This window comes from Bos grunniens, chromosome 1 (genome assembly GCF_055505025.1).
Source record: "Bos grunniens cultivar Pamir isolate PY7600 chromosome 1, Bosgru_T2T1.0, whole genome shotgun sequence".
NCBI lineage: Eukaryota > Metazoa > Chordata > Mammalia > Artiodactyla > Bovidae > Bos > Bos grunniens.
Window position 1 is genome coordinate 82,290,919 of NC_141165.1, and position 14,055 is coordinate 82,304,973.

The following is a 14,055-nucleotide window of genomic DNA, read 5'->3' on the forward strand; positions in this document are numbered from 1 at the left end:
ACACAGCAAACCTACAACTTGGAACACAGTAATACAAATCTGGCCAGAGTTAACAAATCTTAATTATAGACTGCCCTACAGACAAAGAACAGGTACTTCCTCATTATTGCCGTATTCCATTCCCAAGCACAGCCACTCAATAGGTGTCTGCTAATACAACTTGACTATAGACATTTAAAAACAACTACCAACATTTAAATTGCTCAAAACAAAGAACAGGTGGATAATCTTACTACCAGCAGTGGGCAACGTCCCATTGCTATAGCTATGGTGTAGCAGTAAGACATAGGCTTACGTTTATGGACTTTAGCGTCTATGCTTGCTCTGCCTTTTGTAGTTATATGACCTAATTTACCTCTTCAGAGGCTCACGTCCCTCCCCCATAAGGTGTGTGATTGTAATGAGTGCTGACATTTTCTAATGCAAACTCAGTAACACTTTGAGTCATATACCCCAGTACGTGGATCTCCCAAGGCTGATGTCACAGTTACCCATCCTCAAGTGCAGACATGTAATAGCATGAGACAAAAGCTTCAGACTGAATGTGTTTGCTTAGCATGATAAAGAACAGGCAGAATTGTGCTGTGCTTTAGGTAAAAGTAACAGGAGCCAAGGATCTCCCATCTTCAGGTTCCCAACCAAGATGGTGGTCCCATTAGCAGAACCATGCACGCGTGAAGTCACTTCAGTCATGTCTGACTCTTTGAAACCCACCAGGCTCCTCTGTCCATGGGATTCTCTAGGCAAGAATACTGGATTAGGTTGCCATTCCCTCCTCCAGGGGATCTTCCCCACCCAGAGATCAAACCCAAGTCTTTGATATCTCCTGCATTGGCAGGTGGGATCTTTACCACTAGCGCCATCTGAGAAGCCCAGTAGAACCATGAGTGGAATTCAAACTGAAGAAGCCATGTAGTAAGCTGGAAACGTAGCCCAGTAAAATCTCAAAAAAGGCATTACATGGAAGCACTCAGAAACGCATGAATTCAGAGTGCTTTTCCCCCTTAGTGCCTTTTCTCACAACCTGTAGGTGGAAAGGGAGGAGTAAGCAAACCTCTCAGGATACCAGAGCTTCAAGATGCTACCAGCTACTTTCCTGAGCAAAAGTTACAGAGAAGAGCCCTGGTGCCTATCAGGGGAAAACAGGGTCAGTAAGGAGGCAAAGAGGAACCCTCTCCACCATTCTGAGAAGAAAGTAAATTTCCAATCTTTCATAGCAATATTCCACAAGAGGACTACAGAGGAAACCAAGGCTTCTACCAACATGACTTCCTTTTTAGAATTCTGAGCTTCTGAACCATCAACTCGTTTGCCACTTATGCTTCACTTCATGGTTACATTCTGGTTGCAAAAATCCACTGCAGTCCTCCTTGAATTAATAAAGCACGACAATAGCACAACTTCAACTCTCTCCATCAAGAGAAACTTGGGTTTCCTAGGAATTTGACACATCAGTCTTTTCATCACTTTGTAATTATTGTTTTCATCATTTTTAAAATTAATTACAAACACTGACCATTCTTTTCTTTTCTATCCTCTTTAGGTGATTTTGGGTGGCTCTCCTATCTTAAAGTCTTCTCCCCAACATAAGATTACATATGGTATGGATAACGTATGGACAGCTCATCTAGAGCCATTCATCTAAAAACAGAATCTGGCGCTTCCCTGGTAGTCCAGTAATTAAGAATCCACCTCACAATGCTGGGGACACAAGTGCGACTCCTGGTCTGGGAAGATCCCGCATGCCCCAGGGCAACTAAGCCCATGCACGACTACTGAGCATGCAGCCCTAGAGCCTGTGCTCCACAGAGAAGCCATGGCAATGAGAAGCCCCACACACCCCAACCAGAGCCCCGCCCTCACTCACTGCCACTGGAGAAAGCCCACATGCAGCAACAAAGATCCAATGCAGCCGAAAATAAATAAAATAAAAACTTAAAAATAAATATATTTTTAAAAAATCTGACATTTCTTCTACCCAGACAATTTGATTATGGATCCCTACTTCAAGTACTTATTTAAATTTTGGCCCCATTCTTAATTATTGAGGAGTATTATCTGATTCTGGGGCACTGTAAAGGTGATCTGGGTCATCTTTTGAATTCCCAAAATTAAAATAAAACATTCAAGTCACCAGTAACAATAAAAAAATACATCTTCTAGAAATTTTTGTTTTTTTCTTTCTATAATAATTTATAGAAGCTCACAGATTTTATTTCCTGAATCTCATTCACACTTTGTTTTAATCCCCCTTTTTACCTTAGGTTTTAAAAATGTCTGAAACACTGTGGTATACTGGATTTAATTCCTAATTTTGTAAGGCCTAAACTGGAGTCAAAAGAAATTAAGACTGATATTTTAGGTAAAGAGATGTTTAATAGCACATTTTAGGTAATTAAACCATGGGATATAGTTAGGAATGTTCTAAACAGCACACTAGGAAAATGGTTTTTATATTTCCTATGTATGTAGGAAGCAGGGAGAAGATGAGTATTTCATGTCCCGGTCATGAGTGTTCCTCCTGGGAGGAGAGGAGCTATTTAATGACTTGTCAAACTAAAAAAGCCCTTAAATATCCTTTAATATGGTACCATCGTTTTTCAAAGAAAGACACTGAGGCTCATTTCCAGTGCTAGCAGAGTAGAAAGGAAAGTCAACTAGGAAAAACAAACCTGACTTCAAACGCAGACTCTACTTCTTACTAGTCTTGGGGATTTGAGAAGCCCCAGGCTTGCTATATCTCAGCGTCCTTGTGTGAGAACTAGAGATACTAACTTCAGTATCCCTCTTGCTCTGAGGCTTGCCATAAAGGTAAGGTTTCATGAGTCCTCATTTATTTAACAGTGATCAAAGAATTGCAATAGTACAGGCAAGATGCTAGTGCTGAGAATTTAGTGATGAACAGGGCCCAGGTCCTGTCCTCGGGAGCTCACATGCCGGGGAGGAAGATGAGGCACACGTGCACATAATGCGGCTAGGTTTTGGAAGCCATTAAACACAACAACATCACTGTAATTAAAATTTGTGTGCAGTTTCTAAACAGCATAAATGTATTCTAAAGGTTTTTTTATTGTTGTGTAGTCGCTAAGTCGAGTCTTTCCCTTGTGACCCCATGGACTGTAGCCTTCCAGGCTCCTCTATCAGATTTCCCAGGGGAGAATACTAGAGTGGGTTTTCCTTCTCCAAGGGATCTTCCTGATCCAGGGATCAAACTAGCCTTTCCTGTGTCTCCTGCATTGGCAGGCAAATTCTTTACCAGTGAGCCACCAGGGAAACACTAATGAATAAAATAATTAATTTTTGTTTCAGGGTCACAAGGTATGAAGTGATGGGACTTGAACAGGTTGGTGGTTCTCAGCCTTGGCTGCACGTTAGAATCTTCTAGGAGGTTAGAAACAAACAAGCAAAACTGATGACTAATGTCTGGACCCCAGAGCAGATACAAGAAATCAGATTTTCTGGTTGTGTGGCATTAGCACATTTTAAAAGCTCACAGGTGACTTGATTCTGCAGCTGAGCTGAGAATCGCTGGCCTGTATAACCTCTAAGCTCTAGCATTTTGTGATCTGACTACAGATTCTATTCGTCCCATGTCATTCTCTTCCAGGAAACTAGATTTGGTCTTAGACCTTAGAGTTTCTCTAATGACCTCTGAAAAGTCATTAAGAAAAGACTGTACACACACTCCAGTGGACAGGCATTAACAGAGTATGATTAGAAGCAGGGAGCCTGGGGGTGTCTAAGCACCACAATAAGCACTAATCAAATGACTAACAACAGTTGGACAAATAAGAACTTTACAAAGTTTATCTTGTCACAGTCACTTGATCATGCAAAGACCACTGATTCTAGACCAGGCTCATGTATAAAGTTCACCTAGGTTCCACGTGTATAAAAGTCATATTCAGAATACATTCAGGACTGAACTATGTCAAGTGTCTTTAACACGCAATACTTTGTTTCAATTTTAAAGGACTAGGAAAAAATCTATTTAGGTTTCTGACTTTTCTTAATATTCTTCTCTGGTTCACTCCCTTGGTCAGGAAGATTCCCTGGAGTAGGAAATGGCAACCCACTCCAGTATTTCTTGCCTGGAAAATTCCATGAACAGAGGAGCCTGGGGGGCTACAGTTCATTGGGTCACAAAGAGTCAGACACAAGTGAGCACACACACACAGTGTTTTTCTCTGCCTAAAACATATTTGCTTATAGGATTACTCTTACAAGGTAGTAGCTATAGATCAATGGAGGAAAGTAAGTTCCCTAAAGAGTTCAAGAATAAAGTAGATAGCCTTACACAGAGGGGTTATTCAGGATCTTCACTGTATTGTAAAACTACTAAACAATAAATAATACCATCACCCAATTTTCCACCTTAGCAATCCACAGTGCTTTGTAATTTGGGAAGGATATGCATCTGACACATACCAACCCTGCTTCTCCCCTAGTTTCCCTGCATCTTAGTACCACTCCCTGCTGAATTGTGTAGCCAGAAATCAATCATCCAGACATCTTACATGCTTTTGACTCATATCTATCTATTATCAGGCTCAGCTCATTCTACCTCCATCTATTCTTTTCGTATCCATGACCACTGCCATAATGTTTCGTGTCAACATTATCTATACCTTAGACCGGTGGTTCTCCAACTTTCTGGTTTCAGGATCCTTTTACACTCCTAAAAATTATTGAGTATCTCAAAGAGCTTGTGTTTATGTGGCCTATATCTTTCAATATGTACTATGTTTAGAAATTATGACAAAATGTTTCAAATATTCATTAAAAACAAGCCCATCATATATTAAACAAACAGGTGTTTTAATGAAACATAACTGTTTACCAAAACAAAAATGAGTGAAAAGTAGTTTATATGCTTTCAAATTTCTGTTATGTCTGCCTTAACAGAAATCAGCTGGATTCTCAAATCTGCTTGCTCATTTAATCTCTTGCAAATGTTGTGGCTTATGCATATAAAGAAAACCTGGCCTTACACAGATACGTAGTTTAAAAGAAAAGAAATTTTAATAGCCTTTTCAGATGATAGTGGATATATCATATAACCTCTGGAAAATCACACTGGACACTTAAGACAATGAGTGAAAAAAGATGAATAATTAGTATTAGGAAATATCATTATGAACCCAGTTTTAACCTTGTGGACCCACTAAAACGTCCCCAAGGAGCTTCCAGGGCCTGTGTGCCACACTTTGAGAACTGCTGTCCCCAACTGCTTCCCCAGCCTCCTTATGATTCCTTAACTTCCCCTCTGGCTCCCCTATAATCCACTCTTCTCTCCAAAGCCAGAGTGTCCATTTAAATATACAGGCCACATTATATTACCCCCTACTTCTGACTCTCTTTGGATTCTAGATTAAAATCTCTCTGCGAGCTTCCAAGGCCCGGCACAACGCTGCCCTGCCAAGCTTTTCGATGTTGCCTGGACCACTTGCTCCCATCACTCCAGCGACACTTCTTCTAAAGCACCGAATACCTCCTCACCTCAGTCTCATGCAAGCTGTTCTCTTCTGCCTTCAACATCTTCCACCCTTCTCTGCCTGCCTCATCCTTCAGAACTCAGCTTAAATGATTCTTCCTCAGAGAGATCTTTCCTAGCCAAATGCTAGAGATAGTACTTTTATTTTACAAATCAGCACACTGAGGCTCAAAGACTCTAAGAAATTTGCCTAATGTTCTCACAGATAGTATTTCCAGAATTTGGATTCCGATCCCACACCAACATCCATGTACTTAATCACTCTGCTACACAGTCAACACTCACTGTAAAAAAAAAAATTATTAAAAAAAAATTAAACACTAAATCCTACAGGGCTCTCCTGCATTTGTTATTAACCTCTTTGCATTTGAAAACATCTGAAGCAATGGTTTATGTTTACAGTGAAGAGTCTTCCCCTCTGGACCTGAGTCTCCCAGTGAGTCCTTAGGTGCCCCAGGGGGCAGCCTTTGACATCTCCAAGGCTCCCACAAGCAGAGAGGAACAACCCAGCCAGGAGCCTGAGAACTTCACATGACAACATAGCCACAGAACTGCTTCTTCAGTACCTGGAGACCTTCACCAGCCTCCCCGCTTTACTCCTCCTCACAAGAGATGCTCCCGGGGGCTCTAGATATACCCAGAGCAAAGCAAAATGACACTCCATATTTCCTTGAACTCTTTATCTGATTCCCCCCAACTGGAGTGTCCCAGCTTTGAATCTCACTGAATTCTTCAGATTCTGCCTCCTTAGCTCAAGGTGGTGAGAGATAAAGACAGAGGATGTGCAGGGTGGGCGCTGGTGGTCCTGGAGCAGTTTAGCCACTCCCTAACTCCATGAACCTGAACAAGTCTGTCTACTACTTTGAAGCTTAATTTTATTTCAAAGACGGTATCATGCCAGTAGACTGCTATGAAGAATTAAAGGGGCAGAAGTTGTGAAGAAATTCTGTAAATCCTGAAGTTATATCGTCAAGGAAGGTATTACTATATATGGTTAACTTATAGATATTTTGCATTCTAAGGCTCCTCCCTCTCACGGATGCTTAGAAAGTGACCTTGGAATCAGAGCCCTTTAGAGGAGCTTCATTTCTCTTTGGATAACAAGTAAAGTCATGTAGCTTGATAGTAGGCCATCAGATAGAATTCAAAATGTCATATGTTAACTTGGTTTCCTATGTCTAGTCAGGCTATTTATGAGAGTTCTCACAAAATCTATAATAATTCAGATGGAAGTCATAGTGAATACACATTATGACAAAGTACTCAAAAAAAGAGATGAGAAAAAAGTAATCACTATTAACAAATTTCCCAAACTAAATCAACACAGTAATATCTATGCAAAAATATGCTCTCAACAAGAATAAAAGCTATGTCATTTTTTACTAGTAAGTCCAGTACTTTCCTTAAACTATACTTGTAAGAGACAAAGCTTTAGTTTCTAAACGTCTTCCAAAATATTCCTATTGCTTCCTCAAATACAGACTGCCTCATTTCCTGCAAGTTGTTTTTCTAACTCTGTTCAATATCAACTTCATTAAAACTTTAAAGACTTAATCCTGAGTTATGGCTTGATGAGATCTCTGTGGGATGAAAGAAATCAAGAGATCACAGTAGCTACTATTTTTAAATGTTCTTACAATGGAAACATAATGTTGATGAGAATGCACTGCTGTAGAGAAAAGAAGATTAAAACACACACATACACAAAATATCATTTTAAACCCTAGGGTGGGTTTCTAATAAGGAAAGCTTGTTTGTTTTCAAACAAGCATCAAGCCAAATATCATTTAATTAGGCTGATTTTGTAGTTCAGACATGAGTCATACTTTTAAAGGAGAAAATACAATAAAACTACTTGCTATAAATGTAAAGTATCACTGGTCATGTGAATGTATTCTTGATCTATACATTGCCAGAATGATTTCAATTTATAAAAATGTAATTTATATTCTTTAAGTCACATGATTAAGTATTTCCCCCTTTTTTGTCAGTTTTCTTCTTAAAGTTTTTATTTTGTGATATTTCCTTCGTCAGTGTCAAAGGATATGTTTGATAGTAAAATACTGAATGAGTATGCTATTAAATAGTATACATCCACCAAAACAAGTTGGAAAAATACTAAAATATTTTGAGTAACCATAATTTTTATATCAGAAAAAAGGACTCAGAAACAAGTAGAAACAAGAACTAAGAAAAATAAGACAAAAAAATCAACAAAAAATCAACAAAATTTAGTAAAATTATAATCACTTCTTTGATTTATTTTATCCAGTCTCTATAAACATACTACATCATTCTTTAAAACAAAAGTAATATAAAATCCAAAACTTAAGCTATGAAAGCTATCTAATGTTTTCAGGTGAGGAATTTTATTGATTACTGATTTTTTTTTAATGCCCCAGTTTAAGTGAAAGAATTAAATTATAGAAAAACACTGATAAATATAATAAAAACACTGATTAAAATACAGATTTAAGCTTATCTAATTACTCTGTGCTTTACAGACTTTCCTTTGAAAACTCAAAGAGTGATACTAATGACCTCCAAGGTTCCTGGCCACTCCGACATTTAAAGATTCTATAAACACTTATCCCTTCCTGATGGGGAATGCTATCTATTACCTGCAGCAAGTCCTGAGTGAAAAACATAAATAATTCTAGAGTTAATCATTTGTTCAGGTGTTTCTATTCAAGAGTAAAACAAATGCCAGAATTGAGTAAGCCATGTAATTCACATGGCAAATTAAGTGGTATCAACATTCAAGCAAATATTCGAGCAGCTCATACAGGTATTTCACATACAAATAATACCTCAAGTAATAAGGACTGTAAGAATGTTCTTTTCTTATGTTCTAAAGGCTTTTCTATGGTTCACTGACCTAAGCCAATGTGCCAGTGTTCAAAGTCTCCAATATTTCACTTCCAAAGACCCACAGTCCACACAGTGCTATGGGACTAACTATTCCTGCCCTATCTGTATGTCTTCACTGTGGGATTTACTTCTATATGCACAGTGCTGTAGGATGGTCATTTTAGAACCCCAATTGCCTGACTTAGCTTATGTCTCCTTCTGCCAGTTATCTCCTCTATAAGACCACATTATTGTTCTAATCACAAAATAATAATAACAATCCTTAATGGTAAAAATAAATAATGTATAAAATTATTCACATTCTTTGACAGAGGACACGCAGTACATCACACTACTTTTTTTGTGTTGTGTTGTAAAATACACAGGCAAGAAAAATCAACTGGATCGAGTTCTAGCCCCAATCTTACCACAATCAAAGCTGTGCAATCTTGTATAAACCACCAACTTGTTCTGGCTCAAGGGTTTCTTACCTAAGGCAGCATTTTGCTACACAGTCCCAGGGTAAGCCACCACTGTGCTCCAGGGATGGCATTCACAATGCATCTGAGGCACCCTATGGTCCTGGAACTCTGTGATGGGAGAGATGGCCCTGCCAATTCTCATGTTTTCGTAATGCAATATCATGATTTTAAAATCTGAGACCTTTACCGTGTAATTTCAGTATTCCCTCTGCATTTATGAGGTTTCAACATCATATGTACTGGAACTTGGTGAGCTAATACAAGGATTATGAGACTCTCGGTGTGTTAGCCCTGAAATCAGAAATACAACTGTGGCCTTTCCCATCCAATACCTGATTTAGTTCACTGTCTCAGGCTCTCTCCCCTGGCAAGCCTGGCCCATGAAACTTGTGTCTCAGTGACAGAAATTCAGAGTGGAAATTATCATGATGAGTTATTCCATTTCACCACTTTACCATTTGTGACTCAGTTTGTATTTCACAGGAAATGGCTGAGAAGGCCATTTAGTGAGTTTAAAGGATAAATCAAATATTAAGTGAACATAACATCAAAGAGCTTATAAAACAGATTTGCTCAAATAGTTTTTTCTTTTGGTGTTTAGCAACTTCCTCCCAATCCAGCTAAAGAATTCTCTCTGGAGAAGTGAGATGTGGAAGGTGCTGTCTCTCTATTAATAGGCTCATCTCAAGCTATGTGAATCATGGTCACTGACAGCAAATCAACAGATTAGTTATTTGGCTTTGTTAGTAATGGTAACAGATACTATCATCTTCCCCAAAAGTTTTGTTGCACCCTATGCTCCCATTCTTCTAAGCCAAGCTTCATAACAAACTCAACTCCACAGTGGACAGATACATGCATGTTGCCCTTGCACTCAGCATCTCTTAACAGGTCCTGTCATCTCTTTGTCAGATTATTACTGTGACACTTAAGCTAAAAGAATCCACCAGTCATGATCCTCTTTGCCAAAATGTACACTAAGTAGATGAAAAAGAGGAAAAGATTAAATGAACAATGAAAAAACAATAAACTCAGCAATTTCCTCAAAGTCTCTATTTTCTAATGAGATGCCAAGGAAAAGGCCACAGGAAGCAGTTTCCTTATGTAAAATTAAGCCATGCAAATCACTGGTCTCCAAGTCAACTTCACCAAAGATCAGGTGAGTTTATATTACCCATTCACAAAAACAATCCACCTAACATTTAGATTACCCTTGTTCGTTAGTAAGAAGGCTGACTAGAGTCTATCCACAAAAACTAGAGTGCAAGAACATAGTTCAGAGACTAAGATATCAAAGTCACATGGAATTAAGAGCCTTGAAGTTCTTTGTAGACCACATAAGCCCCGAGAGAAGATGGCCCCCAAATGATCCTTGCACAACAATATGAAGAATTTCATTTTCCCCTAATATGAGTTATTTACTGTGCAGAGATAACTCTAGTATTTTGCACATATCTTCCCTTTATACAATAACAGGCCATACTAACTGGATATAAAATAACAGATTTTAGTAGCTTCTGCCTTAAGATCGTAATTATTTTTGTTTACTCCTGAAATTTACTATTTCATCAACGTCAAGGGATAAGAAAAAGAGCCCACTATGGAATGAATAATGTCATGAAAACTCAACGGAAAAATGAGATGGAACAGCTTCTTTACAAGTCTTAATCACAAATTTCTAAACTAATTCTGAGCCCCACTTGTCCAGACTTTTCAAGTGTTTTCTTTACCCAATGACCCCAGCCCATATGCTTCATTCCTGAAACCCAGGAGATCACAATCAGAATTGCAAAGATGAGAACCTAAACTAGTCAACTGGTCACCAAGCAAGCTTTCCTTCTAGACTGTATTTGTTTTCAATTGTCCACAGCAAGGGTTAATTATCTGCAGATTGCAAATGACCCTGTGGGCCACACCCAAGGAAGCACAGACCTTGGCAATTCTGCTTTCTTTCTCTCAAGATAGCCTGGCTTAAATTGGGGATAATCACTGAAATTTTGAGGTATCCAATTTCCCTTTGTAAACAGATATACAGCAAAGGCTAACCATTTGAGTTTAAAGCCAAAGAAAAGAATCAGCTTCAGAAAGGCCAGGCTAAGATCTCTGAAAAGTCTAAAGTTTCCTTTACACTTACTGAGACCAAACTGCAGATACTATGTTGTTCCGTGAATGTCCCAAAAGTGTGAGTGTGCAAAGATGGGAGTAACAAGACAGAAAAGTTAATGAGAAGAGCCATTTGGAACAAGGAGAGAAGCAGTTGGAAGAGAATAAGAAAAGGAGGTCTGGGTGAAAAGAAGTGAAAGGGCATGGGTGAAAACGGGGAAGTGAGAAATCGATCAGAAACGTAAGGAAGATCCCACATCATGTGTTGCCAAAGAAAGAGTTAGAAAAAGACAATAAATTTACGTTCATCTTGTGCCTACTGTCTATTATGTGTTAAGATTGCACTGTGTTATGAGAGATATAGGAAGGAAGGTTTATTTACATTTAGGTTCTCAGGAGGTAGATTAAACACTGGATGGATGGATGGACAGATGAAGGGATGTATGAGAAATAGAGATGGAGAATGAGGTGGCCACTGCCCTCAAGGACTCTACAGGATCTATGGGACAAAGAGCATGTAAACATGTAACTCTCATCCCAATCAAACCGTGGTTTCATCGAGGTATTAAGTGTTTTCCTGAATATGGGACAAGAAGCTATTAGCTAACAGAAGGTGACTGAAATCTAACTGAAAATTGTGGGAGAACGAGGGGCCAGAATGGAAGAGGAGGATCCTGGTTCTCTTCCATGAATGCCCCTAGATGCTTTGCCGAAGGGGAGGGGGGTGTTAGCCACTAGGGAGCCCACCGTCAGGGCTTCTACTGACCTGGTCTCCTCCTCACTGGCCTCTTGCGGCCGCTGCAGAAGCGCACTTTGCTGAATACCCCGAGGACGTGCCTCTCGCACAGGGAGCGCCCGTCTTTGCTGGGGCTGGAACGGCGCTTGGAGGCCGACACCCGGTCGCTGTTGGACTCCCTCGCCTGTCGCTTCTGCCGGATCAAGGAGCTGGCTATCGCTGCAGCCATAGCTGCTCAGCGCGGGCCCCAGGCCCCGGGCTCCACTGCGCCCTCGGGATCACGCTCCGCCGGGGCGAGGGCAGGACCTCGGCGGCCTGGAGGGACAGGGCAGGCGCGAGGAGGCAGTGCTAATATTTGAGAAGGCTGCAGTACCAAAAACCCGGCGCCCACAAGGTTAGTCAAGAGTCTGGGCAGTGGCGACAAAATGTGTGAAAATCCAGATGTAAACTTCCCCAACCTCTGGCGGCGGGGGCGGGGCGGTCCCAGGCCTTCCTGTTAACTAGACTCTTGCATCCCAAACTTGCACCCCCAGGCGATCCGCGTCCAGGGGGGCAGTGGGGACTTTGGTCACACTGCGTTCGGAGTACCAAGTGGAAAAGGAAGAAGGATGTCCAAAACAACAAGCCGTGCCCCTGTCGGAGAGGCGCAAGCGTTGCAAGGTGTCCAAAGTATATCTACACACACATACATAGAAAACCCGTTTACAAAGCAAGAGTCTGGACCGTGGCGGGTAGCGTGCCCCCGGTAGAAAATGCTAAAAAGTGAATAAAACGTTCCTTTAGAAAACAAGCCACCAACCGCAAGAGAGGAGAGGAAGGCAGCAATTTAACTCCCTGCGGCCCGCAGTTCTGGAGATTAGGAGGTCCGTCCCGGCTGGGTGAGGTCTACCGAATGCATCGCCCCGGCTGCGGTTCTCCGGGGGCCCGCCGCCCGAGTTCTGGAATTCCGAGAGGCGCGAAGTGGGAGCGGTTAGCTGGAGTCGGGGTAGGGGCGCCTGGCGGGGCAGATGTTTCCAGCTGCGGCGAGCGCGACTCCCCGCCAGCAGCGCTGCAAAGAGAGCGGGAGGCGAGGGAGGAGGAGGGCAAGAGGGAAGGGGAGGGAAGGAAAGGAGGAGGGAGGGAGGGAGATCCTCCAGGGCCAGGCACCCTCCGGGAGAAACCCGCGAGAGGCGAGCGCCGCGGAGACGCGGGGTCCCAAAGAGCGGGCGCTCTTTCTCTTTCCGCTTTTTTTCTGGCACAAGATGGGCACAGTTGGTGATTATTTAGGGAATCCTAAATCTGGAATGACTCAGTAGTTTAAATAAGCCCCCTCAAAAGGCAGCGATGCCGAAGGTGTCCTCTCCAGCTCGGCGCCCACACGCCTTTAACTGGAGCTCCCCGCCATGGTCCGCCCGGGGCCGCCGCACCGAGCTGCTCTCCGCACAGGCTCAGAGACAGCGAGGGAAGGAGGGGGCGCCCTGGCGGGCTCGGGATCAGGTCATCGCCGCGCTGCCCCGGCCCCCCAGGCTCGCGCGGCTCGGCAGCCGACAGCTCACAGGCAGCAGATCAGATGGGGATTATCCGCTGGACGCGAGGCCGATCACTCCGTCCCGCGCGGCCCATCCCGGCCGAGGAAGGAAGTGACCAGCGCGCTGCGAACACCCGCGCGGCGGCTCGGGTGGGGCGGGGGCTGGCTGCGGGCGACTTCGGCTCCAGGAGGCTGCGGCTCCGCTTCGGAGCTGCCCACCATGGTCTGGCGCCCGAGGCGAAAGCGGGGCCCCTGGGCCGCCGGGCTTGGGGGCGTCGGGAGGCGGCCGAGCGCACCACCGGGGCCCTGGGGGCCGGACGCAGACTCTGGGGCCGGGGCCAGGAAGCAGGTGCGGTTTGCCGTCTACTCGCCCAACTCGCTGCGCGGGTGGCCGCTCAGAGCCGCGGGCTAGCGGGGTGCCCCCGCCGCCGCCTCCCTGGGCCCCAGAGGGGGCGCTCCGGGCGGAGTCCCATTCGGGGGCTGAGGCTCGGGGCACGCCGAGCCGCACCGGCTCCTGGGCGCCGCCGCCGCCTAGCCGGTTCGCTCGGCTGGAGCGCTAGCTCCGCAGGAAACTCCAGGCAGGGACGACCGCCACCGAGACGCAGGGTGGGACGAAGGGCGGGCGGCTGCCAAAGCACCTTTGGCACTGCTCTCCCACCCGCCGCGAGCTCGGGAGCGCCCAGGTGGGGCCAGGCTCCCGGAGCGCAGGGAAGCGCAGCGCGCTCGGAGCCTCCTCCCTCCCTCGCGCCCTCGGCTCCCAGACTCTTCCCCCTCCCTCCCGTCACCCCTCTCCCCCTTCTCCGTCTTCTGTCTCTCCCCTTTTCTCCTCTCTACGCAATCCTACGTGATTGAGGTTTGGATGAGAAATTCTCAGAGGCAGAGC

The 14,055-nt window shown here is 43.6% G+C and overlaps 1 protein-coding gene across 10 annotated transcripts in view; it reads right to left on the minus strand.

The window, feature by feature from the left end:
- FGF12 (fibroblast growth factor 12) overlaps positions 1–14,055 on the minus strand; it is a 618,054-nt gene that overhangs the window by 271,488 nt on the left and 332,511 nt on the right. For 3 of the 10 annotated variants that reach the window (XM_086319703.1, XM_086319710.1, XM_086319655.1), the window contains exon 1: positions 11,696–12,743. The exons of 4 other annotated variants lie outside the window; for them this stretch is intronic. In XM_086319703.1, the coding sequence (XP_086175829.1) occupies positions 11,696–11,894 (199 nt within the window). In that variant the 5' untranslated portion in view covers positions 11,895–12,743. Of the gene's footprint in view, positions 1–5,499; positions 5,607–11,695; positions 12,991–14,055 lie in introns of those variants that run through there. 3 more of the 10 variants (XM_086319636.1, XM_086319721.1, XM_086319685.1) reach the window with 3 other exon arrangements.